At 35.3% G+C, this 25,705-nt stretch overlaps 3 protein-coding genes across 7 annotated transcripts; 1 reads left to right on the top strand and 2 right to left on the bottom strand.

Moving 5' to 3' along the window:
• Nucleotides 1-271: 271 nt before the first annotated feature.
• Nucleotides 272-7,184, bottom strand: LOC135634545 (uncharacterized). 2 transcript variants are annotated; one of them, XM_065144912.1, is made up of 9 exons: nucleotides 7,083-7,184; nucleotides 5,255-5,315; nucleotides 4,364-4,490; nucleotides 3,917-4,133; nucleotides 3,120-3,248; nucleotides 2,923-2,972; nucleotides 2,738-2,835; nucleotides 2,375-2,662; nucleotides 272-858 (listed from the first exon to the last, which is right to left on the bottom strand). In XM_065144912.1, exons 2-9 carry the CDS (start codon nucleotides 5,300-5,302, stop codon nucleotides 370-372), a joined length of 1,446 nt encoding a protein of 481 aa, XP_065000984.1. In that variant the 5' UTR covers nucleotides 5,303-5,315; nucleotides 7,083-7,184; the 3' UTR covers nucleotides 272-369. The 2 variants fall into 2 exon arrangements, with proteins under 2 accessions (XP_065000984.1, XP_065000985.1); XM_065144913.1 differs by lacking the exon at nucleotides 5,255-5,315 and having other exon boundaries at nucleotides 7,083-7,101.
• A 2,532-nt stretch (nucleotides 7,185-9,716) lies between these two features.
• LOC135634979 (cell number regulator 6-like) lies at nucleotides 9,717-14,637 on the bottom strand. Its single transcript, XM_065145758.1, has 4 exons — nucleotides 14,266-14,637; nucleotides 13,995-14,109; nucleotides 11,378-11,643; nucleotides 9,717-10,244 (listed from the first exon to the last, which is right to left on the bottom strand). Exons 1-4 carry the CDS (start codon nucleotides 14,377-14,379, stop codon nucleotides 10,023-10,025), a joined length of 717 nt encoding a protein of 238 aa, XP_065001830.1. The 5' UTR covers nucleotides 14,380-14,637; the 3' UTR covers nucleotides 9,717-10,022.
• A 3,093-nt stretch (nucleotides 14,638-17,730) lies between these two features.
• Nucleotides 17,731-25,415, top strand: LOC135581807 (coatomer subunit alpha-1-like). 4 transcript variants are annotated; one of them, XR_010495426.1, is made up of 6 exons: nucleotides 17,731-17,910; nucleotides 18,007-18,231; nucleotides 18,570-19,061; nucleotides 19,340-22,300; nucleotides 24,830-24,882; nucleotides 25,002-25,415. XR_010495426.1 is itself a non-coding variant. In XM_065145232.1 (5 exons), exons 2-4 carry the CDS (start codon nucleotides 18,024-18,026, stop codon nucleotides 22,288-22,290), a joined length of 3,651 nt encoding a protein of 1,216 aa, XP_065001304.1. In that variant the 5' UTR covers nucleotides 17,731-17,910; nucleotides 18,007-18,023; the 3' UTR covers nucleotides 22,291-22,300; nucleotides 25,002-25,415. The 4 variants fall into 4 exon arrangements, 3 of the variants coding, with proteins under 3 accessions (XP_065001304.1, XP_065001302.1, XP_065001303.1); XM_065145232.1 differs by lacking the exon at nucleotides 24,830-24,882; XM_065145230.1 differs by having other exon boundaries at nucleotides 24,830-25,415.
• Nucleotides 25,416-25,705: the final 290 nt, after the last annotated feature.

Raw genomic sequence — 25,705 nt, 5'->3', positions numbered from 1 at the left:
ATCAACCAAGCATAATGCTTGGAAAAGAACATGCATTAGGCACAACTTTATGGAAGTCCACCACACACATAAGGCTTATCAAAATGACTGCATTACATCGGCTACAAAGTGTCTACTTAACTGCTTATGAACACATCAGACTCTCTACAGGTAAATGGAATGCTTTCGTTATGACAATACATGACGGTCGACTTCTTTCTCTTTGGCCATGTTACAAGGCCTTTTTCTTTGTATTCAATTGGAAAAGAAAGCTGAATCAGAGGCAGACTCATATCCTCGTGAACATTCTATGAAATTGAATATTGTATATATCAGCCTGAACGAATTAAATATACAATAGGATGGGACGCTATCACATCTTAGTTCATATTATTCATCTTTGTTGGAAATTTCATGCCTTCTCTTCTGTGCAACCTCCACGAGCAATGTGAGAAGGGCCTCGCAAACTTTGGATGCATCCGTTTCAACAGGTTCATTGTTCGGGGATGAATATACCATCCAAGCATGGTCAAGCTTCTGCTCAGGTCGTACTACAACAGAACCAGGAACCTCAGCATCTCTCCGTGTCACAAGGCCGTCACTTTTCTCTCTGTATCTGACCTGAAGTAGCTGTGCACATGCAGCCATTGCAGCCCCAAGTGGCATAACCACTGGAAGCTTGGCGGGTTGACCGTCTGCGAGGGATGTGATGATAGGAAGCTCAGCATGTGCCACTGGAGATAAGGTAGCGAGGACGCCAGGCACAATGCCTGCTTCTGTATGGAAGGAAACAACAGGAAGTTCTTGTGGTAATGGGTGTTTTCTCAAAAACTCTTTCCTTCTCTCATATGTCAGATCTTCTAGTGCCTGCAAATCACCCTGCATACACCCATTAAAGTTAAAGTAGGTCTGGATAGAACTAAACATTTAGAAAAGATACAAATGAAATAATCACTGTGATCTAACATCACAACCAACAAAATACCAAAAAAAAATTTTGATAGAAACAAAAAGAAAATCCAAGAATACCCTTTTCCTTTTGGAAGGAAAGACAACAATAATTTCATCTCCTATATCTTCCCACTGAGATACAGAAGTGATATTAACAATGCCATCTGTATCTTTTAATCAGTTCACATTTTTCATTAGCCTGTGTTTTTGATAGAATTGGCAACGCTTGAGCAATGGAAAGTTTTCAAAGATTATTAGTGGTGACTGGAGTGTTTTTGTGTGCTTGCATCTCCTGCAACAGCATCATTATCCACCTCAACAGAAATCCCTGCTTACCACAGACAATTATTGTAGGACAAAATTTGGTAACTGTTGTTGATTATAAAATACCATCAGCTTTTGCAGTATTGCTCCAGAAGAATCAACTTTTATAGGTATCAGGCTCTAGTGTTTACATACATATAATAATTAGGTTAATGTGCTAACACATGCTTAACTGAGAAAATATCACAAATATGAGGTCCATGACATTATTGTACAAAAGTTCATCAATTTTAGAGATTAGTACAGCTCTTCATGATACCCACCCAAGTATTGACATGAATAAAATGATAGGCTAATGTATTCATAATTCATAGTTGACTCTATATAAGATCAGATCATGTCTGCACTCATAACACGTGCGAACACTTCATTCTATAGTCCTGAATTTATATATGTGAAATGCTCAAATAGACAAAAAGTTCAAACTTCAATGAGTAATGGCTTAACTTTTCTTACATCTTAATTGTGTCAATGAATAGTCAAACAAATTCCCATTTAAACCAGAAATGAATTGGCATTTCTTCTGACCATCAGACTAGTGACCTAATCCAACAATACAATTAACAACTATATTTGACTCATATCACTTCATTTATAGCCCAATATGACCAAATAATAAACATGATGTTTAATTAAAAATACAATCCACTATTAGACAAGTGATTGATCTAATGGTAACGGTCTAGTATGCTAATAAAAAGATGTAGAGAAATAATCAACGTGGATCGGATTTTCAAATTTGATTTCCAACTCAACCAGATCATTTATAGATCAGTACTAAGCAGAAACATTAGAGACATCAGGTTGGATAAGATCATATCAGGCTGAACATTTGGATTGGACTCAGATCGATCCAATCTGCTGAATCAAGTCCATGTACAGCCTTAACTTGTATATAAACATCATAACCGGATTAATGAATCCTCCCTCAAAACACTAGACATTAAGATCAGAATAGCTAGTCTCTGTTTTGCATAAGCAGGCTTCCATATAGCATAAGTAGTTCTTCCTATTCTAAATGTTATCTTACTAGTTAGTGTCAAATGGCAGAAATTCATCTGATTACAATTTATAAAAGTTAAAATTTGCTTGAATGCAAAAATGATTTTAGGTAAATTACCTTAATGATTTTGCATATCAGAACTTCCATGATTTTTCGTAGACTAACATAGTCTCCAAGCTGTCCTTCACGCAAAATATCTGAGGCAATTGGGCTTCCCCCATAAGGACTTTGAGCCAATGCTAGTCCAGCAACCTTATCCTTCAAATCAGACCAGTACAAAGATAATGCAGCTGCAGCATCAACTCCTCCCTTGCTGTGCCCGAGAAGTAACACGCGCTTCCGTGAACCCCAAAAGATTTCTTCAATGTACTGTTTTATCTCTCGGGCATTTTTTTCAACCGAAGCCTGATAGCAGAAATCACATAACAATGTAAAGTGTTCTTAACCAAGTAAAATTCAAAAGCCCCTAATAAAAACTACCTCACTGTGTATTCTAGCAATGTGGCAAGCTAGACCCATCTTTGAAAAGTATGTTTTTGTATTGACAAAGTACAGGGGTCCATGATTGCTGAAAAGACCTATCAGAAATAATACTCCATGAGTGGGGAAAACTGAAAAACATGATTTGAAGTCAAAAAACTGTTTCTGCCCTTTTAAAAGGTTACCTGGAACCAACAAGTAAACCACAGAGTTTGGCAATTTATGCTCGTTATTTCTGGCAAGGAAAGACATCGGTTACATCATAAAAATGTTTAGTTCCATAATCTCCTAATTACATATATTACATCATAAAAATTCCAATTTTCATAAGTGAAAACATACTAGAATATAGGGGACTACTCAATATATAGGATTGTCCAACCTTATACTCTCAAGTATCTCCTGAAATCGTTTAGTTCCATCTTCAACAGGAGGCATGTCTGTAGCTTGCTGTAGCCATCCTATGTCATCTGCTGAACCACGAACTGTTTTTCGTGCTCTATCGACAAGGCTGTAGACACAATGCTAAGATATGTAAACATATAAATACTTTTAGAGGTCACATGTCCGAGCACCAACATAATTCTAGGACACTCATGAAGCATCTTCACTTGCTGAAGACTTTATCCTACATAAATGAATTTTAGTGTAGTTGACAATTGAAAGAATTTTGTATTCAAAACAAAAGAAATTGATATCAAGGAACATACAATTTAAAGTTAGGTAAAATATCAGGAGAGTAATACGAAGAGGCTGAAGCAACTATTGTTGTCAAGTATAAGGACCTTGAGGGAGAGAACCTTGGACTTGCACCATTGTAAATTAATGGACTGAGGTTCATGGGTTCATAACCACAAGCACAGGCCTGACATCTCTGTAGTGATAGTAAATCAACCAAGACAACCAAGACAAAAAAGGAAATCAACCAAAACAATTCTCCATTATTATCATTTTATTTCTTTTAGTAAATGCATTTTGTATGTACTTATCATGCCATTTATAATTCAACATATGTTAAACAAATGTTGAATTATAAATGATATTAAACTAGATCTGCCAGTAAGTCTTCTCTATCAGCATCATATTAAACATATGATCAGGAATTTCAAGAAAATAAATTCTGCAAGAAATCTTCATTTTCTATAGTTCTTGCGAGTGTAGTTAATTGAGCATTCATACTCTTTGAATATTGAAGATCCATTTTGGAAAATACGAGCTGACAACCATGGAGATGAACTTCCAACAGAACTTGCACTCGTTTCCTCATTTAAAGATGAGGAAGTGTTGTCATCACCAACTTGTTCGGAAACAGTAGACTCCCTCTCGTACAGTGACCTAGTGTCTTGTTCTGAAACCAGAGTCATTAATTCCTGTCCTTCATCGGGTTCAACATCTCCTGCAGAATGAACAACCAGATGTCATGCAGTATGAATGTCAAATAACTGCATATATACTTCAAATCAATTGGAGGAACAAGACTAAAAATAGAAACAAGAAAATACTGATCACACATTTCACTTGAACATTTTGATTAGAAAAACATGTGAATGAAGAAATTTGGACAGGGCAATTGCCAAACAGAAGAAATATTGGTATGTGAAGTTTAAATTTTTGAGAGGGACAAACCAGCAGATCCTGGAAAGCAGCGAGTAAAATATGATGTTGTATGTGCAAGATATGAAGCAGCCTCGTTGAGAGCTGGGATGGCAGTAAAAAGTTGTTGCACCTCACTTGCTGAATAATCATCATGAACCTGGAAGAATTGATAGTTTCCAATATAGTGGTAATAGTGTTAAAATGCTAATGCAAAAGGTTAAGTTCTTACATTTATCTATTCAAATACTCCAAACAGAAAATATTCTCAACTGATTGTGGTTTATTAAATAGAAAAAAGGAGTACATTAAAAATAACCATGGTTTAAGAAGGCTGGAGAACGAACCTCAGGAGCATTTTGAGAAATTATATGAAGTGCTTACCACTTTTGATAGAGGTACACCAGATATGTGATATACACAATACACACACACACACACACACACACACACACATACATATATCACATAGTCAAAGAACTCAAACTGCACGTCTAACATTAACATATGAACTTCACCAATTTTCTTCCAACTGAAACACTACATGGTCAACAAAAATAATTCATGGATAACTACAATTTGCTGATGATTTAGATAAAATATGGGCATACACATATGCATAAAGAGTGTGATGGGTATTTCATGAATCTTATTGCATAATGTCCAGAATGAATAATATTTGAACTGAACCAAGTCAAAATGATATTCTACCATATAATTCTCAAACATTAAAATGCTGTACATTCAAGAAATGAAGCATATATATCAACCTGACCAAAATATGAACAAAATTATCAAATGAAAGAGCTAGGCAAAAAGGATGAGAAATAACTGTCACATAATATTCATTAATATCTTACATAACTTTGTTCAAAGAGTTGGAAATGCATAGTTCACAGAACAGCACTCACTGATAGTCCTTACCGCTAAACTAAAAGTTGACTCCCTCCTTCTAGAGGAACTTTCCTCCATAGTCAACAAAATCCTACATGCATTAGAAGACTATTAATAATACTCATCACTATGATTATTATCTCCAAACATAATTATGGCTGAAGCAAAAAAATTAAGAAATTCATTTTTTTTCCAAAATATATGACACACGAGCAGCAATGATGTCATCCACAATTCAGCCTTATGATTACCTCAATTTCACTAAATAATAAATACCCTAAACAACACACTGCATGACATATGAAAAGAATGTCTATAACTAGATGACAATGTCAACCATCCAAATCTGTCATTAAGTTTTAGGAAAAGAGATATTTATAAGCCCAAAAAATACTAGTTACTGATAGTTAAAATTCATGAAAGAGAGAGCAAACATTTTCAGCTGAGGAATTTTGGAGAGAGCAAACATTTTCTCAATGATGCAAAAAACATAAACACAAATTGAAGAGGAAAATTTACATGTGCTGGATGAACATATTGAATGAAATAATGCAGCAATATGAAATCTTAATCTTGCAATCACAGTGTCCAAGGCCATGACCTAGCAAAGGAAAATTATTAATTAAAATATATAATTATATTGCAACTATCCACTTAGAAGTAGCATATCTTGAACTTAAAAAAAATGTTTGCCCCATCTACAAGCATATCTTGGCAATACTTTAAAAGAACAATTATTGACAAAGGTTCTCATCAAGACTCTCCCTTTATCATTAAATTTTCAGTAAGTTCAAACTCTTTATGAGACACAAACCCATAAAAAAGCTAACTGTTTCCAGTCAACCTTAGTTGCTTCATCCAACAAAAATAGAACCAAACTTATCTCTCAGTTGTTCTCCCTGATTGTTTTCATCATATGAAAGCTCCACCCATGATTTAAACTTTCAGAAGTGGGACTAGCTTTTGAGTTCATGTAGAGATGGATTCAGATACTTTTAACAGTCAATGCCTCAATAGTAATGTTTAATTGCATGTATAGATTTGAACCCATGATTCTAATTCAGGTTTTCGATGGATTTTTTTTCCTTGAAAATAATGTTATGAACCTCTTGAAATCCATGGGAAATACTAGCTTGCCAACAATTCACTAGTTCTGTACCATGAACTACAGTATGAAATATAAAAAAAACATTTAAATAAAGAAAAAAACATATACAGATAAGTAAGCTTGATACTACAATCAACAAGGATGAAGAAATTGTTGAATAAAAGTTGGATAGCAAAAGTGGAAAGCAGTGGCCTGGGATTTTGTGTGATCACCAGCTGCTTTATGGATTCAAGGTTGAATGGTTAAGAAATGGAAATGTAAAGATGGATATATAGGCAATTGATGACCGTACTGAAGCATTTCCAAGCAGTACTTATATGTTCATCGAATGTAATAAATACAATGCTACTACATAAAGATGCCATCAATCAATCATCACTCGTCCAACTACATCCCGTGCCTACAACACCGAATCTCAAGTTTCCTATCATATTCAAAGAAAAAAAAGAGAACATCTAGAAAAAGGAAACGAAGAAACAAACGCGCCGACTTAATTCAATTCACGACTAAGTTCCACTACCATTGTGTAAGATATATATATTTAAAAAATGCCCTTAAATTACGCCCCGAAAAACCAAATTCCTTAATATGTTGAACGAAGAAAATCGCCCATGCTCCGAGATCATAAGATTTCTCGTTTTCTCGCCCAATTGGTTCCATAATTTCCTCATGCACAGATTCCTAGCATCGATCACGAGACTTCCAAAAACCCTAATTGGGACAAAGAGCACTCCAACTGAGAATATTTACCTGGCCAGCGGCGATCGCTGCGGACGAGACGGGGAGAGCGAAGCCCGTGAGACGAGGAGATTCCAAACTCCGTTCGATAGGACGTTACAAGGGATTTTCTGCGTGGGGAAGAGAGGGTCCTTTTAATATGCCCCTTTTCAAGTTACCCAATGCCAACCAGCACGTGTCACTCATTTCCTTGAATCAACGCGCAGGTAGACAGTTGGTAGTCCACGAATGTGTAGTAGAAGTATATTCTTTACTTTATGAATAAGTAACCCGACCGGGCCGCCGGTCAACTGTCGGTGTCGGCCGGTGGGCACCCGGTTCAAATAGTTGAACGGCTGATTAGGAAATTAAACCGGCCCATCAAACCGCGGCGAAGTCTTGAGCCGAGTACAATATTGCCTTTATTAAGGATCGCAGCGGAATAGGTTTTTCCGATTAAAAAAATATTCATTATTAGATTTAAAAATTAATAGGACGATTTCTTATAAAGGAACTTTTCTTGAGCTTTTCGGAAGATACCAGATTTCCCTATCAATGATCCTTTCTTTGTCTAATTCTATCTTTAATTTAACATTTAATCACCTATCTATTTTTTTTTCTTTTTCTATGGGCCGGTCCATAACATGAACTGATTAATTGAATCAGATTGATTCTTAGTTACAATATGTTTTCTTACTGTATTATACTATTTTAATTTAGTAAAAAAATCAAATTGATTCATATACTTGTTATAGAAATCATAGGTATTTTTCTAATATTTTTACATAATGACACATAAACAAAGTTCATAAATATTTTTCTAATATTTTTTCAGTTCATTTCTTATTGATACGGTATTTTATAATAGAGATATAATGCTTTTGAAAATTTACCAAAAAACAATGGAGCTAATATATGTATATTCTTAATATATTTTGAGTCCATCAACATTCAAATAATTTGACTTGTATGTGTGGTACAATATTTTTCAACATAATTATAATGATGTTGCTAAAATAAATTAGTCATAATATTTTTTATTGAGTTGAGTTATAATATTTTTAGCAATATCAAGAACATATTATAATATAATATAAAAATACTTTAACTAAGAACCAATCAAATATCTTTTAGAAAAATCTTTAAAAAAATTTTCTCATAAAATTATTAAATTTTTTCACAAAGAATAAGTCCAAGATGAGTTTCCTTCGTTAGAATCTATCGAATGATATGAATTTATATCTTTTGCCTCCATCTAAAAAAAACTTTTTGATGCGTATATACTTTATCTTGACGAAACAATTGACAAAGAGACTAAGAAAACTCAACTTACATAAACAAAATTAAGGTTAAAAAGCCTTGACACGAAACAAAAAGATATGAAAGTGACTACTCTTGAAGAAAATACCATAATACTACCAGTCAAATAGTAGATAGTTATGCATAATAAAGATTACGATAGGGGCAAGGGCATATGATCCAATGACACACCAATTTTAAATAAAGTCGATAGACTTGAAGAGTTACTGGGTGAAAAACTATCCTAGAGATATATTTCATCTATATATATCCTAGAGATATATTACAAAAGAACGAATACAATCAGAGATAACGAAGACCTTACGATATGTTGGCTAAGGACAAACATAGGGAGATTATAGTTTAAGTTTATTCTACAAAGATCAAAATGTAATGAAAATATTACCAAGAGATAACATCATGATAGAAATAATTCAAGACAACAAGAGACACACAAGAGAAATCTCATAAGTAACTTAGCTATACGAAGGTATAATTGAAAGCCACTAGAAGTTCCACTTTGATAAACAACATGATAATAAAAATGAATATGAATTCAAAGAGTAAATATCATAATACTATAAAAGCAAATCTTATGTACATGTACCGAATTTTACATTTGATTAAAACCTTGATCATTAGTATACGAGAGTTATATACTTCCAAGAGAGATTCTAAGTATAAGTATCAATGACTCTTATACTTCATCATACAAAACCCGACAAAGTATAAGTATCAATGACTCATAAGAACGATTAGAGAGTTCGACTACTCTAAAATTTATATTCGCTTAAGGAAACCCGACAAATCGAAAAACAAGGTGAACAAACAAACTTTGCTATCAAAATTAAACGAGAGATCCCTCTTATCAGTAAGAAAAAAAAATGGAGAGATTTGACGCCACAATATCCGCATCAAACAAGATGAACAGAAGACAAAAAAAATACCAAAAGAGCGTATACGCCATCAACAATCTCTTACATACACAACGAGAAGACATGTTTATCACTTCTATCATTTGTCTCCGCAAGAACATCCCAATGGTTAGTATATTTTTGGACAAATAAAAGATCTCAGGCATATACTATTAAATATGATAAAATTTTCTCACTTCCATTGTCATTGAGTTAAGAAATCTGCAACAACATCCAACGGTTAGTACACTGTGACACAAAGTAATATCTCAGGTTAAATCCACATGCAATCATCTTACACACTATTTAATGTAACAAAAATTTCTCGCTTCCATTGTCATAGAGTAAAGAAATTATATAGCAAGTAAACAATAGACATGGGCAGGTAAACTCCTGACAAACCCAGAAGTATGAGGAAGTCTTAGCATCAATCTGAACCACTGTTGCAATGACATGATGAAAAATGGAGAATTTGGTAACAAAGCTAATAATCATGGATTGCAATAATGACAAATAGTCCGTGGACAATGGCCAAAATGATTACAAAACTAACAATCATGGTTTGCCCCTTATATAAGCTGCAAGCATCAAAATAAGTAACATAAAAAAAAAAGGTGTTCTTGGGGTGCCAAAAAGCTCGACAATAGTCATCGAGATGCCATCAAGTTTAATAAGAATATAACCATAAGAGAAGATTGATCACTTAGCTTTTTTTCTGCTGCCTCATGTACTTGAACATGTATGATGGATTTCAATTAAACTATAATGCTTGTGTCTCCAATTCAATGTGCTGGGTCTGTTGGGGAGGAGTCTCAGGGACTTCTGAATTACGGTTGCTCATTTCCTGCACAGGTGGTGGGTTGACAACAGTCATCGGCATTACAAGATTATCAGATAACCGACCCTTCATTTCCCGGTGCTCCTGGCAGATGGCACACCAGTGCATGCAGCAATGGACCATGCAAGGGTCACATGGGGAGTTCTGGAACCACAACAATACAACATTATAATAACCAAGATCAAATCTAATGGCAATCTCAGAAGAGATGACAGCTACACGTGTATTCAATGTAACCAGTGTAGAAAATACATGAGCACATGTATAACACATACCATTCTGGTAATAAAAATGCCCAACAATGCAAGTTCATGATAACAAGCACTAAAATTGTTAAAAAAAAATTATAACTGTTGGATACAAGCAATTTCTAATTTTTCATGGGACATGTTCAATTTTGCTGATAGAATGTGTCCAGAAGGTAAGTCATGTTCTAGGAAAATTGTGAAAAAATTATGAGGTTGCACCTGAGAGATAATTTCCTGTGCAGAAAATTACTGGGTAATGGATTAACCATTAATTAGTAAAATTATTGTAGATGTTCAAGTGAAACAAGAACAGTTTCTATCTAAGATGTTTCTATGATACTCGTACAGCACAAAAGATATATCATTTCCAACCGAAAATCGATTAATTGACTATCTTTCTCTTGAATCTGATTTTTTGAGTTTAAGAATTTGCTACAACTATATCCAAGACCAACAATCGTACAATTGTCTAACTCTGATTAATTAAAGAAGTATGAAGTAGATGCGTCAAAGGGCCTTTGCATAAAGCTGTCTGAATTAAAGATAGTCCGCATAATGCAAGAATAGTTTCTATATAAAAGCAGTAGTGTAGTATAGTCCTAAAACAACCCTGAAAATGGTACTCGTTTGTATTATGTTAATCTTGAATATTCACCTTTATTGTATTCATAAAGGTGATTTTAGCAGACTGCATGTTCTAAACAATTGTTTATTGAGGAGCCAATGTCCATATAATATAGCAAAATTAATACAGCATACTTTGCTAGTACAATAAACAAGATAGAAACCATCAAAAAGAAATCCATGTGTTCGAAAAAAATTCCTTAACAAGAACATGTGCAAACACATGCAACCAAAAAAAAAAGGTCAAACAGCATTCACATGTAAATTACTTTTTGCATCTCTGCAGTGCTTACTAAATGAGTTTCCTACTGTTCCCAGTAAGAGCAGGTGGAACTTCCGTTACAACAAAGTTCATATTGGCAAATAGCACAGTCAGCAGAGAAAAAAGAAGAAAAAGCAATTCACCTTGAGATGATATTTCTTTTGTAGTGATTGCCTAAATATACCAGTGTAGATACCACACATCCACCAAGCAAAGACTAATCCTTCTCCAATCAAAAACGATGTTCTTGGGTCAATACCATGGAATACTGCTGTAGCAACTGCAAGTGCTACACCACCTTCCACACAGAGAGCATGACAAATACAAGGAGTTGTCCATGGTGTATCTTCTCTAAGCCTCTCCACATTGCGCCCAAACAACACACAAGGACAGAACAAACCAGTCCAACCTATAATCCAAAAAGGTCATTATTTAAATTGTCAAAAACATACGATTAAATTATAGGACTCGTAGAAAAATTAGTGTCATTGTAAATCTCTTGAAGAGAATCATGGAATAAGATGCATATCAACATATAAGATTCCAGCAAATGCAAGTGGTCTTTGACAAAGCTGATAACAAAGTACCAAAGAAATTTTACTATACATCCATCTAAAAATACAACTAGTCTACGAATGAGTATTCTTCATGGAGTATCCGTTCAGTTTCCTTCCTGATAGATGTATTATCATTTTGTCAAGAATTATGTCGCATGTCTTCTTATAAACATCCCCGTCAGAAATGGATGTATTACACTTATCATAACCAGATGAGGGAGAGAGATTTGAATACTGGTTGTGTCTGCTAGCTTCAGAATGAATGGTAAGATTCAATTTCATAGGCAACTGAGAGGGCAATAATCTGCCGACACTCGGTCCCAACACTAACGATTGTTATGATGGCATATTTTCTAATCAGATTCATGGCATTTCCAGCTTTTCCAGACACCTCTTCAATGACACAGACAAGAAATTCATGGTTGTGCCCACTGAAGCAGACAAGGTGGCAAACAATGTCTTGTTTCTTCTAGCATCTACTTATATATCAACACTTACCCACCTTGTGATGTTCATTGAGTGCAACTCCTGTACAGCATGTAATGTTAATCAAGTGCATATACCAGAAGGCATAATCATATAGAGACAAAATACCACATCCCAAATGCAATACTTGAAAAAACTCATTGATTCATTTTTGGCTTAGACAAACACAAAGTGGTTTTCAAGGGAATAAACTGCAAGGAGAATATGAACCCATAAAAGAGAAAGTCTCATGGGTACTTACTTTTTACCTCAAAAACACCAAGATGTATCAATGTACCAAGAACAAGATTTGTAAAGTGTAAACATTGTTTCATCTATCAGCATGACCTGATTTCAAGGTCATAACTAAGAGATTTACCAGTATATAGTTTTGTTTTCCATAAGACAGGAAGATCAGCCATTAGGGTCACACATAACTTAATCTCTGTAGCTTAATAAATTATAGCTTTCACATTTTTAAACTTCTAACAACCATATATGTGATAGTTCAAAAGGTTTAGGCATATGCTTAATTCCATTATGCAATGCTTTAATCAAATTAATTCAAGGTCTGGATTCCTAGGCATCTAAATATTTTTCTCAATTTTCTGTTCATTAAAATTTAAACTTTAAAGATTGACCCCACAGTGATCACATAGCAAAAAAAAATTAAAGAATGTAAATATAAGGATGCAGCAGAAGCTTTAAGTTTTGATTTAATTAGCATGTCTCAAAGAAGAAGAGCATTTAAAGTGAAGAGATTGCCGCAAATCTCAGTTATGCCAATATAAAGCTGTCTTACCTCAAATCAACCAGCGTCTAAAATGGTTGTATTATGTAATTCATCATGATGGAAGCCTAAATGTACAAGTTTGATGACCCAAGAGACTCAACAGTCTTCTTTCTCATATCTAACTATAACAATTGGAGGGGATTCAGAATGGAAAAGTGAAAATTTTAACAAGCATAGATTCCTTGGTCTCTGAGTATCGTCACAATTAAATCGTTTGATAGACAGCATATAATACCTTGCGATCAGGTCACTCGACAAGACTAAGAATAGAGCATGTAGGTGACCCAGTGCATACCCTTTTCAATTGATGTGCCAGCATGGTCAAGCAACACGGTTTCATAGTATCTTGGAGGGAAAATGTGCCCAAAGCCAGTATCAATAGGTAGACAAAATTACTCCTTAAGGACTGTGATAAATTTTTCTCAAGAACAGTGAGCTTGTACACATCAGATTCCATCAATCCTCGCTGGTTCTGATTGTTATTACGATAACTTGATAAACATAAACTTGCTGAGCATGTAGTCTAGGTGTCCACATATTCCAACACAACCTAGCTAACTTATACTTTCTTGTCTCTTTGTAAAGCTGCCACTATCAATAGAATCGCTGACATTCTCATCACTATTGGCTGAGCCATCTAGCACCATCTAACATAGTATTTATTACATAGCTGAAAATGGATATTCATCGAACATGCTAGCCATCAAGCAGTTTTTATTAAGTAATTAAGTCATACAATTAGGCATGCATTGAGCAGCCAAGCCAACGAAGGTCTCTAGTCAATTTTCTTGGTCATAATGTCAAATATGACCAAGAAAATAGTAAGATGTGGAAAAGTAACAGTAAACTCAATGGTTAGCACCAGTCTAAACTTTGAAAAGCTTCTAAACGTTCTGTTACGCCAATATATCTTCTATATGGAGCATGTAGGAAGACAGATCTTACAGCTCTCAGGGTCCTCAGAACAGCCACAGATTCCAGTGGTCCAAGCTTCATCACCAGGTGGTTGATAGCTTTCCGGCAGGGGTTGCCCGCACTCGGCGCATCTACGAACCTCCAACTGATGCATCAAAGGCCGGCATCAGTACACAGTGCAAATCTTTCCAAAATCAAGTTAGACTCCGTCCATGTGTGATATCCAAAAACGACGGAGATCAGAATTTTAGCAGAAGCAACCGCTCTTAAACATATAAGAATTCTTCGTTAAAACCCTAACCTGGGGAACATGAACTGGCTGATTGAGCTCCCCAGGGCGGATCTCCTCCAACGGCGCATCCTGCTCCTTGGTGAGCTTCACGTACCTCGACGGCACCGGCTCCTCCGACATCATCTTCGACCCAGCAGCGACCAGAACACGATCCGAGGAGGAAGAAAAGAAAAGAAGTTACCAATTCCGTAGCAAAGGCGACTAGGCGAACTAGATCTCGAGTTCTAGGTGATCAGATCTCCAGGAATCGACGAGAGCGGATTAAGATCGGAAGCGAGGAGACCCTAACGGAGATGAGATCTGGAAAGGGAGGGGAAGTGGTTCATACTCCGACTGGGTGGGACGTGCAGTGCACCGAAATGAAACGAGAATAAGTTGCGACGGCGTCGCTTTGGGTCATTTATTAGTCTTCACGCCCGGTATTTAGGAGTCGGTTTATTCGGGCGGGTCATCATGTTGGTCGTTACCGATCGGGTTTCGTTTTAGATCAATAATTTTGACTTCCCCGTGCTTAGTCAACAAAAAAAAAAGCTGATAATAAATAAGAGTAATTTATCCCCAAATACCCACAAAGTGATTGTTGCAATTTAGAATTTATTCATGTTTTTTTATAAATAGATATATATATATAGGTGTTTTTTTTAGAAAATATCAATATTCTAGGTATTTTCAATCAATATCTTTATTTTATTTTTTAAAATAGTACCCTATATATATATATATATATATATACATATTATCTTTCATAATTTTGTTTTGCTTGTTATAGTATTTTTGATCAGTTAACAATGTTTTGGCCATCATAACAAATATACTATGAAATTTATTTAAAAATGTTATAAATAATCTAAATAGACTTCTAACCTCAACTAAAACTAACTATCAACTTAAAAATATAATATTGTAATAATCTATGAACAATGATAATCAAAAAGACATGAAATTATATTATTTATAGTATTTTTAATAATGTTTATTATTTTTTTAGTATATTAATAAAATATTATAAATACTATTAAAAAATACTACTAAATGAAAACACTGTAACATTTGAAAACTAATAAAAAGATGAGCAAAAAATTTTGGTTCAAAAACTTTTGAGAGATATTATAAGTATTTTCTAAATCAGAAGTATTGTTTGACGATAAACAAAAGAGTGATATCTTTGAAAAATATTCAAAATATGAATATTTTCTAAAAAATCATCATCATCATATATATATATATATATATATATATATATATATATATATATATAATATCTTTAGATTTATTATATAATATTATATTAAATTAATTTGGGAAGAAAAAGAGTATGAAAGAAATAAGGAGGAGGAGACTCCAAAGAAAAAGAGGTTTAGGAGGGAAGGGAACAAATTGACAAATTTGAACTCACTCACTAATCCAAATCAATTTAATAAGAGGGTAAAATTAATATTTATAAAAAAAATCGTGAATAAGCTTTTAATAGAGGAGTATTATCCGGTAAAAACTAATTGGTATGGCCTTTTGTAGCTAAATTGTCTAATGAAACAATCCACTCTTATTATGTACGAGATTGATGGGGGATTAAATGGATGTGTTAGAATTATATTTTCCAAGTGGATCATCTCAAATTTCATATAAATATTATAAAAAATGATATCTATTAATTTGTTGGTAAATATTTTGATTGATATATGTCCAGTCATTTATCCTCTATAATAATCTATCATGCATACAGCGGAATAATATTTTAAAAAAAATTGATCAAATGAGATGTTAATCATTTATCCTTCAAAATTTATAAATATGGTAATAAATTATTGATGATAACATTGAGATAATAAAAAAAAAGATCATGTTTAAATATGATTAGTGTTGAAAAAAAGGCATTTGACATAGTGATTTTTTTCTTATCAAATCTATACAACCATATAATTATTTTATAATCTTTGAATCATAAGCCATCATTTATTATAATTGACATAAGCATAAGAATCCTAAAGTACATATATGAGCATAAAGAATAATTGTTTTTAAATACGATGATCAATAATTGTTTTAAATATGTCATTAGTAATTCTCAAAAGCTTAAACTATTAGGAAAGTATAGCATTATCTACTTTTAACATCACCTCTCCACAAGTCAGTTAGAGTTAGATGTGTGAATATATTGTGTATTTTAATGTGCCTAATTCAATACATTGTGTATTTTAAATTAGAATCGATTGGAATATGCCTAATTCAAAATCAATTAATTCGATTCGATTAATTAGTTAATTAATTTATGATTTTAAATAATTTTAATATATATATATATATATTATTTTGAATGATCATAATTGATTAATTAATTTATAATTTTGAATAATTTAAAAAAATATATATTATTGGAATGAACCAGTTCAATTCAATTAAGTCAAATCAAAATCTTAATCAAATTAGATGACACGATAATATTTATAAAACTAAGCATTTAGCTCGATTTGATTAATTGGTTTGAATCAATTAAAGATATACGATAGTGAAATTCAATTATGTTGATATATTTCAAATTAAAATCGATTTCAACCGACTATCCCAATCGTTTACGGTCTTCAAAATCATAATTTGATTCTGATCGAATTGATTTTGTATCATTTTTTCGATTCAATTTAACACCTAATGGGTTATCCTCCATCGGCTAACTATTATTTAAAATTTATTAAAACTATAAATGATATTAATATTCATTCAAAATTTATATCCCTCAAATAAAAGCGACCTTTGAAATTTACAAACACATTCGAATCAAATTAAATTATTTTTTTTCAATTTGATTAAAGTAAATTAGTCGGAATCAATTCGGGATATAGATAATTAAATTGATTCAAAATTAGTTAATCTGATTCGAGTAACCGATTTATAATTTTAAGTAAATCTAAAAAAAAAATATATATATATATATATATATATATATATATTAAATGAATTGATTCAGTTCAGTGAATTAAATCGAAATATTGATCTGATTGGACGGCATGAAAATATTTATAAAATTAAACTCATATTATTTATATAATATGATTAATTAATTTGAAGCCATTAAAAGCTTAGGCAGTGAATTCAATCGAAGTAATCTTTCAAATTAAAATTGATTTGACTAGATTCGAACCAATTAATCAAATCAAAGAAGAGTATCTCATATCTAGAATCATTAATTGTCTTCAAAATCAAACTAATGATGAACTGGTTCCAATCGAATCGATTTTAAACCAGTTTTATTTATATTTGATTTTTATTTGGTATGATTTTTCGGTTCAATTTAAATTAATTATTTTTTAAAATTTATTAAAGTTATAAATAATATTAATATTCTCTAAAACTTGTTTCTTTGAAAGATAAGGGTAAATATGATATTCGATAACTTTGAAAGGAAATATATGTAAAAATACCGCAATAAAAACCCCGAGTATAAGACAGAGAGAAAACGTGGTAAAGTGAAGTGTAACGGGCGAAGAACAGATTACCTCGTGTCGTCGCGCGACCCCCCCGTCGGACATCTCTCGGTCTTCTCCGTCTCCCCCACCCCCATCTTCTCTCCCTCGGCGGCGATCTCCACTTCTCTCGATCTAGTCGCTCGAGATCCAGATCTGATATCCCCAGGTCGGAGGCCCTTTCCTCAGATCCGAGGTCAGATCCCAGCTATAGCCCTAATTTCCGCTGACTTACCCCCCGCTCCCTTCCCCTCTGATATAGGTTTGTTTTGCGTCGGTTTCGATCTCGCAGGCGCGCGCGTGGCGGCGATGCTGACCAAGTTCGAGACGAAGAGCAACCGGGTGAAGGGCCTGAGCTTCCACAGCAAGCGGCCTTGGATCCTCGCCAGCCTCCACAGCGGCGTCATCCAGCTATGGGACTACCGGATGGGCACCCTCATCGACCGCTTTGACGAGCACGATGGCCCCGTCCGCGGCGTCCACTTCCACAAGTCACAGCCCCTTTTCGTCTCCGGAGGTGATCGATTTATTGTTCTTAATGCCCAGTCTTTTGTTTGATCTTGATTTGCTCAAGTTGCATCGTGTGTCGCTCGTTAAATCTGACGTTAGATCTCGGTCGTCCTTGAAAAATTGTAACTTGATTTTCTTGGGGACACCGGATCTGGTTGATTTGATTCAAAATTCTAATCTTGTTTTCGCTTAAGATTGGAATCTGATCTTTGTTGGCTCTTGCTTCTGGGTTGACTATTTCAAATTGTCGTGGATCTCTTGTTTGGGATATCTTTCTTATGAATATACTTCAAAGGGCCTAATTTGTTGGTGTGTTTCTTTCTGATTGCAATGTCATATTTGCAGGAGACGACTACAAGATTAAGGTTTGGAATTATAAGACTCACCGGTGCCTGTTCACCCTTCTTGGGCATCTTGACTACATCCGCACTGTTCAATTCCATGATGAGCACCCATGGATTGTCAGTGCAAGCGATGACCAAACTATTAGGATCTGGAACTGGCAATCTCGTACCTGCATTTCTGTGTTGACTGGGCACAACCACTATGTCATGTGCGCCTTATTCCATCCAAAGGAGGACCTGGTTGTATCTGCATCTCTGGATCAGACGGTCCGTGTTTGGGATATTAGTGCACTGAGGAAAAGAGTTTCTCCAGCTGAAGATATCCTGCGTCTGAGCCAGATGAACACTGATTTGTTTGGGGGTACCGATGCTGTTGTCAAATATGTCTTGGAAGGTCATGATCGTGGAGTCAATTGGGCATCTTTCCATCCAACCCTGCCTCTTATTGTATCTGGAGCAGATGATCGGCAAGTGAAATTGTGGAGAATGAATGGTAATATGAAAATATCTCTCTTTTTGGCATCCTCACGTTCTTATCTAGAATTATAAAACTTCTATTTTTTTAATCTCAAGAAAAATGAAACCTAGATATTACAATTCACAGAATCTGATCTAACTAAAATGTTCTTTTTGTGCTTTTGTATTTTATGATTTTAAATGTGATAACTATGGTAATGCTTCGATATATTTAATTCCTTGATGAGTTATCAGTTAAAGGAGGAAAATATTGATATAGAAGCAGGTCATTAAATGTATGTCATATTGGAGCAGATTCCAAAGCTTGGGAGGTCGACACATTGAGAGGCCACATGAATAACGTCTCTTGTGTAATGTTCCATGCAAAGCAGGACATCATTGTATCCAACTCAGAAGACAAAAGCATTCGCATATGGGATGCTACTAAGCGGACAGGTATTCAGACATTCCGCCGGGAACATGACCGTTTCTGGATTCTTGCTGCACATCCAGAAATGAACCTTCTTGCAGCTGGTCATGATAGTGGCATGATTGTTTTCAAATTGGAGAGGGAACGCCCTGCTTTCTCTGTTAGTGGAGATGCTCTATACTATGTGAAAGATCGATTCCTGCGATTCTATGAGTTCTCATCCCAGAAGGATAGTCAGGTGGTTCCGATAAGGAGACCTGGTTCTGTCAGCTTGAATCAGGGACCTAGAACGCTGTCTTTTAGTCCCACAGAGAATGCTGTCTTGATCTGTTCTGATGCGGATGGGGGTTCTTACGAGCTTTATATTGTTCCTAAGGACACTTCTGGAAGGGGTGACTATATGCAGGATGCAAGGAAGGGAGCTGGAGCATCAGCTGTTTTTGTAGCTCGTAATAGATTTGCTGTTCTTGACAAGAGTAACAACCAGGCCATAGTTAAGAACCTTAAAAATGAGATTGTAAAGAAGAGTCCTCTTCCAGTTGGTACGGATGCAATATTTTATGCTGGCACCGGTAACTTGTTGTGCAGGGCTGAGGACAGGGTGGCCATTTTTGATCTCCAACAGAGGATTGTTCTTGGAGAACTTCAAACCCCATCTATCAAATACATTGTCTGGTCAAGTGACATGGAATCTGTTGCTTTGCTGGCTAAACATGCTATAGTGATTGCTAATAAGAAACTTGTGCACCGTTACACATTGCACGAGACAATCCGTGTGAAAAGCGGTGCCTGGGATGACAATGGTGTCTTCATATATACTACACTAAATCATATCAAGTATTGCCTTCCTAATGGGGACAGTGGTATTATAAAAACTCTTGATGTTCTGATTTACATAACCAAGGTTTCTGGAAGCAATATCTATTGCCTGGATCGTGATGGGAAGAATCGTGTGATATCGATTGATTCAACAGAATACATCTTTAAGCTATCCCTGTTTCGGAAAAGATATGATCATGTGATGAGTATGATCAGGAACTCACAACTATGTGGACAGGCTGTCATCTCATATCTACAACAGAAAGGTTTTCCTGAAGTAGCTCTCCATTTTGTAAAAGATGAAAAGACTAGATTCAACTTGGCTCTAGAGAGCGGTAACATTCAGATAGCTGTTGCTGCAGCAAAAGAGATTGATGATAAGGATCATTGGTACAGGTTGGGTATTGAAGCCCTTCGGCAAGGAAACACTAGTATAGTGGAATATGCATATCAGAGGACAAAGAACTTTGAGAGACTATCTTTTCTTTATCTTGTAACAGGTAACATGGAGAAGCTGTCCAAAATGCTGAAAATAGCTGAAATGAAGAATGATGTTATGGGTCAGTTTCATAATGCTATGTATCTTGGTGACGTTCAGGAACGTGTTAATATTTTGGAAAATTCTGGTCATTTGCCTCTTGCATATGTTACAGCTGTCACTCATGGACTAAAGGAAGTTGCTGACAGGCTTTCTGCTGAACTGGGAGAAAATGTTCCCTCTTTACCTGAAGGAAAAGTGCGCTCTCTTCTGATGCCACCTGCATCACTTATGTGCTGTGGGGATTGGCCATTATTAAGGGTCATGAGAGGTATATTTGACAATGGGCTGGACACTGTGAGGGCAGGGAACGAGGAAGAGGAGGAAGCAACTGGTGCTGATTGGGGTGATGAAGAATTGGACATTGTTGACATGGAGGCCGTGATGCAGAATGCTGATGATGTAGTTGCTGAACTTGAAGAGGGGGTAGCAAATGAAGATAATGAGGAGGGAGGATGGGACCTTGAGGATTTGGAATTACCACCAGATGCAGATACGCCAAAAGCCGCTGGAAATGCCCGTTCTTCACTATTTGTTGCCCCTACACCTGGCATTCCTGTTAGTCAAATCTGGATTCAGAAGTCATCTCTTGCAGGAGAGCATGTGGCAGCTGGAAATTTTGATACTGCCATGCGCTTGCTCAGCCGGCAATTGGGTATAAGGAATTTCGCACCTATGAAGCCATTGTTCATGGATGTTTTTGTGGGCAGTCATACCTATATGCATGCCTTTGCTACTACCCCAGCCATATCAACTGCTGTTGAGAAGGGTTGGAGTGAGTCTGACAGTCCTAATGTGAGGGGCCCACCAGCACTTGTATTCAAGTTTTCGCAGATGGATGAGAAGCTAAAGGCAGCTTATCGAGCCACTACAGATGGAAAGTTTCCAGAGGCTTTACGGCAATTTCTCAGCATCTTGCACACTATCCCACTTATTGTAGTGGAGTCAAGGAGGGAAGTTGATGAAGTGAAGGAGTTGATTGAGATTGCTAGAGAGTATGTTCTGGGCTTGAAAATGGAGGTTACAAGAAAGGAAATCAAGGTCAATTCAGTTCAACAGCAGGAGCTGGCAGCTTATTTCACCAACTGTAAGCTTCAGAAGATTCATATGAGGCTCGTCCTCACTAATGCTATGACTATCTGCTATAAAGGAGGGAACTATGCAACAGCAGCTAACTTTGCCAGGATGCTCCTGGAGAATAGACCAACTGAAATCCAAGCAAAGAAAGCTAGGCAGGTGCTGCAACATGCTGGTGATAAAAATGATGCTAATCAACTCAATTATGATTACAGGAATCCTTTTGTGGTTTGTGGGGCAACTTTTGTTCCAATCTATCGTGGGCAGAAGGATGTTTCCTGCCCTTATTGTGGGGCTAGGTTTGTGCCTGCCATCGAGGGGCAGCTTTGTTCTGTTTGTGAGCTTGCAGTGGTGGGATCAGACGCCTCGGGTCTACTTTGTTCTCCTACCCAGGCGAGATAATTGCAAACAGGTACTTTGTTATATGCTACATGTCCTTTTTGCCGTAGTTGAGTTTATCATGTTATATCTTACTTCTGAGCATTTTGCTCAATATTTTTGGCAACTAGGTGAACTTAAAATATAGATCTTTGAATAACAATTGTGTTGGAAAAAATGATGTCAGAGGTGCTTTTGCTTCAAAGATGCAATCTCATTTGTTTATGTACTTGGTTAAGGATGTGTATGATTGCTAGGATCTTTTTTTATATGTTCTTTTAGCTAGCATTTGTTCGAACTTGGTCATTTCAATATATCTAGTGAAGTTGTTACTTTAGCTTTATTGGTTTATCTGTTTTTTTCTATTCCTATATGGTTTCTCTCAATCTTTTGTTTTTATTTTTTTTGTAGCATTTTTTTAAACTTATTTCCTCCACTTTTGAACATATTCGTAAACCTTTTTAATAAATTACTCATTAATTTTTTGTAACTTGAGCCTGTGCAAATTTTCATGTGAATTTAACTAGTTATGTTGGTGCTCTATTTTAATTGTTTTGTCCATTGTTGTCACCTTGTGGGCCACTTTTATATCTATGCTCAACCCAAGATCAAGTTGGACTGACCTGCTAATAACATGGATTGTGTCTGTGTCCCTCTTCTTGCCCGTTGCCTAGAGTTCTTGGACCTGTTCTTATCAACAGACTGCCTGACTCGACGTAACTGTATACCAGTACAATATTAACTAAGATATTGACGCGGATTTTTTTTAAAATCTTACTGAAAAATAGAATAACATGGTTACTAATATTTAAATTAAAGGATAGTGCTGATTGAGGTATTATGAATGCATGCTTAGGTAAAATTCAGTGGATGCTCAGAGAAGAACTATAGAAAAGGTTACAATGGTTTGATTTTATCTGATGACGTTGCTTCCAACAGAATCCAATCATGGAAAAATTCATACGTCAGTAATTGGCAATAAGCTAGTTGATTTTAGAACTCATGGACCTATTCTAGTGAGGTCCTCGAAACTAATAAGTTTCTCTTAAGGACTTGTTTTGTGTAGCTTAACTTGAATCTTTTGGGTTGAGAAATTCCAAATGCTGTTCTCATATTTCATTCGTATATTATAAGGTTAGGCAACTTCACTATCTATTATTATCATGGCAATGTGACATGCTGGGTGAGGCTGATGATTATTGGTTGGAAATTCTAGCATAGTTAAATTTTATTTCAAATTTTGAGTTCAAAGATAAGTGCTTCACCGAAGGAAGCACAACTATGTGTCACCTTTGGTCTGACATGTTTGAGATAACATACATGTTAAAAGAAAATGTATCAGTGACCAAAGCTGACGGAAGCAAGAAGTAGAACTTATAGCTGATAGCTATTTAGTAACCCAGTAAGTGGTTTAGACTAATTGTTGAAAACTTGAAATAGAGTTGTTATGGAGTAAAGTCAAACATAATAAATTAGACTGAAGGGTAGAGAAGCTATTCATATAACAAGTGATTTATCAACAAACTCTGATGATTTCAGGCATTTATACCTGATGAAATGTAAATATATAATACAATAACCATTTGTTGAAGAAACATTAGATCAACATATGCATACACAGAGACATAAAAAAGAGATTATATGAAGCACAAAAGTATCTTGTGAAGAGAAATACAGGATTTGGATCAAAGTCAAGAAACAGAAATAGAAGCGTATAATAGCGGAGAAATAATCACAGAAAACCTTAAATCACCATCCTGCATTTACTTTGAATACACTGTGGAATGCTTGTAAAGGAACTTTAGGAACAATGAATCTAGATTCCTACTATAACATCAAAAATCAAAGAAAAGAAAATAAAAGAAAAGAAAAAAAAAAGAGGCAGCTGGAAAGGTCGAGGAACATGGTGGATAACATACAACTATCACTACTGGAACATGAAATATGCAGAATATGTTGAACATTTGTCGAATTTCATCATCATAATGAACGTATATAAAATTTGAAGTCCCATCTATCAATTAGTTGGTCACTGAAGTAGAACTTGAAATCCACAAAGAATTATGTTGTGATTTCTTTGGAAGTGGCACATTACATAAATCATCATTGAGTACTGGAGTCTTTTTGCTCATGCTGTGAACTACCAAACCAAAAATGAAAATCAAATTCCTACTAGCTAGCATCTATTCAAGTTGCCAAAGAAAAACACATTGGCAGCAGAAGATGACAGTGCTAGTAAAATGATTATATTCATGTATACATGCAGCAGGCAGTCAAACATACCTCAAGAGCCCTCGGACCAATTCTGAGTAGAAACATGGGAAAACATACCTCAAGGTGCTGTGTCTCTCCCAGGAACTAAATATTGGATCATAATATGTTAACATGTTGATTCATAAGAGGAAAAGAGAATCAAAGAAATAAGATTGGTTTCTTTCAAGGCTATGTCTCAGGAATAGCTTTTCTGCTCATGCCATATGATTTCTTTCTCACAACTGATTGACACAACAAGATGTGAAGTTTGTTTAGATGATTTTTGCTTGATTCATTATTTTTCTTTCAGGTACAACTATGAACTACCTGCTGTGTCTTTATATCCCTTGTTGAATGAAACTGGTCAGAGGCGCATTTCGGCATTCATTTAATATCTCCTAGCTATAGATCCTTTCTCTTAACTAGCATCTGTGGTGTCAGCCTTGAGCATTTGTTGCCTCAGCATTTTCCTTTGGTTACAGCACAAGCTGGATTTTTTCCCATCAAGGCACTGGAGTTAGCATCTTCCCTCGAGCGCACAATTCAATGTTAGCCGGCGGTAGCTTGGAAATGTCATCGATCATGGGTCTTCTGTCATCACATCCAACAATTCGGTCAAATATCTGGGGAAATTACAGGTTATAAAGTTATGCCCTGGCAGCACTTCCTTCTCTCCTTTTCTTTTAGAAAGGATTCCCGGTCGTTGGTCTTTGTAATTTCTCCATGAGACAACAAATGGTCGATGGCGCACTATCTCAATCTTGAGATTATTTTTTTTACAAGAATATCTAGAGCATTTGATGAATGTTTTGATCAGTTGCCCTCTGAACATTGCTGCACTTGGAAACTTCCACACCTTTTAATGCCTAAAAATGCACATGTATGGCATATTTGCAGGGGCGATTGCAACCAACTCCATGGTGGATTATCTTCTGGGTTGTGGCAGAAGTTTTATCCTCTTGGCTGCTTCGTTGACGCATGGTTTGTAATCATCTCCACATTTATTTAACAGAAATAATAAAGCAAATGTGTGGTTTTTGCATGTGAATGGATTATAGTTTATTCAATTATTCATACATTATTTTTTTTGCTTTTTGCAAACGTGTCTTTCTTTCCTTACTATATTCACTCATGAATGCTTGATTAAGCAAGAAAGAATCCATATGATAATTCCTCTCCAATGGAC

This window comes from Musa acuminata, chromosome BXJ3-4 (genome assembly GCF_036884655.1).
Source record: "Musa acuminata AAA Group cultivar baxijiao chromosome BXJ3-4, Cavendish_Baxijiao_AAA, whole genome shotgun sequence".
Lineage (NCBI taxonomy): Eukaryota > Viridiplantae > Streptophyta > Magnoliopsida > Zingiberales > Musaceae > Musa > Musa acuminata.
The sequence above is the reverse complement of the archived record's forward strand: the minus strand, read 5'-3'. Positions and strand labels throughout refer to the sequence as shown.

Bases quoted from the DNA above. Each gene is read 5' to 3' on its own strand.
- LOC135634979 (XM_065145758.1), bottom strand. From the start codon at position 14,379: ATGATGTCGGAGGAGCCGGTGCCGTCGAGGTACGTGAAGCTCACCAAG. The intron at 11,644-13,994 runs GTAAGATCTGTC...TTTGGATTATAG, and splicing joins TTCTGAGGACCCTGAGAGCT to GTTGGACTGGTTTGTTCTGT. The intron at 10,245-11,377 runs GTGAATTGCTTT...TTGTGGTTCCAG, and splicing joins AAAAGAAATATCATCTCAAG to AACTCCCCATGTGACCCTTG.
- LOC135634545 (XM_065144912.1), bottom strand. From the start codon at position 5,302: ATGGAGGAAAGTTCCTCTAGAAGGAGGGAGTCAACTTTTAGTTTAGCG. The intron at 4,491-5,254 runs GTAAGGACTATC...CAATTCTTCCAG, and splicing joins AGTCAACTTTTAGTTTAGCG to GTTCATGATGATTATTCAGC. The intron at 859-2,374 runs GTAATTTACCTA...GGGTGTATGCAG, and splicing joins TGATATGCAAAATCATTAAG to GGTGATTTGCAGGCACTAGA.
- LOC135581807 (XM_065145232.1), top strand. From the start codon at position 18,024: ATGCTGACCAAGTTCGAGACGAAGAGCAACCGGGTGAAGGGCCTGAGC. The intron at 18,232-18,569 runs GTGATCGATTTA...TCATATTTGCAG, and splicing joins GCCCCTTTTCGTCTCCGGAG to GAGACGACTACAAGATTAAG. The intron at 19,062-19,339 runs GTAATATGAAAA...ATATTGGAGCAG, and splicing joins GAAATTGTGGAGAATGAATG to ATTCCAAAGCTTGGGAGGTC.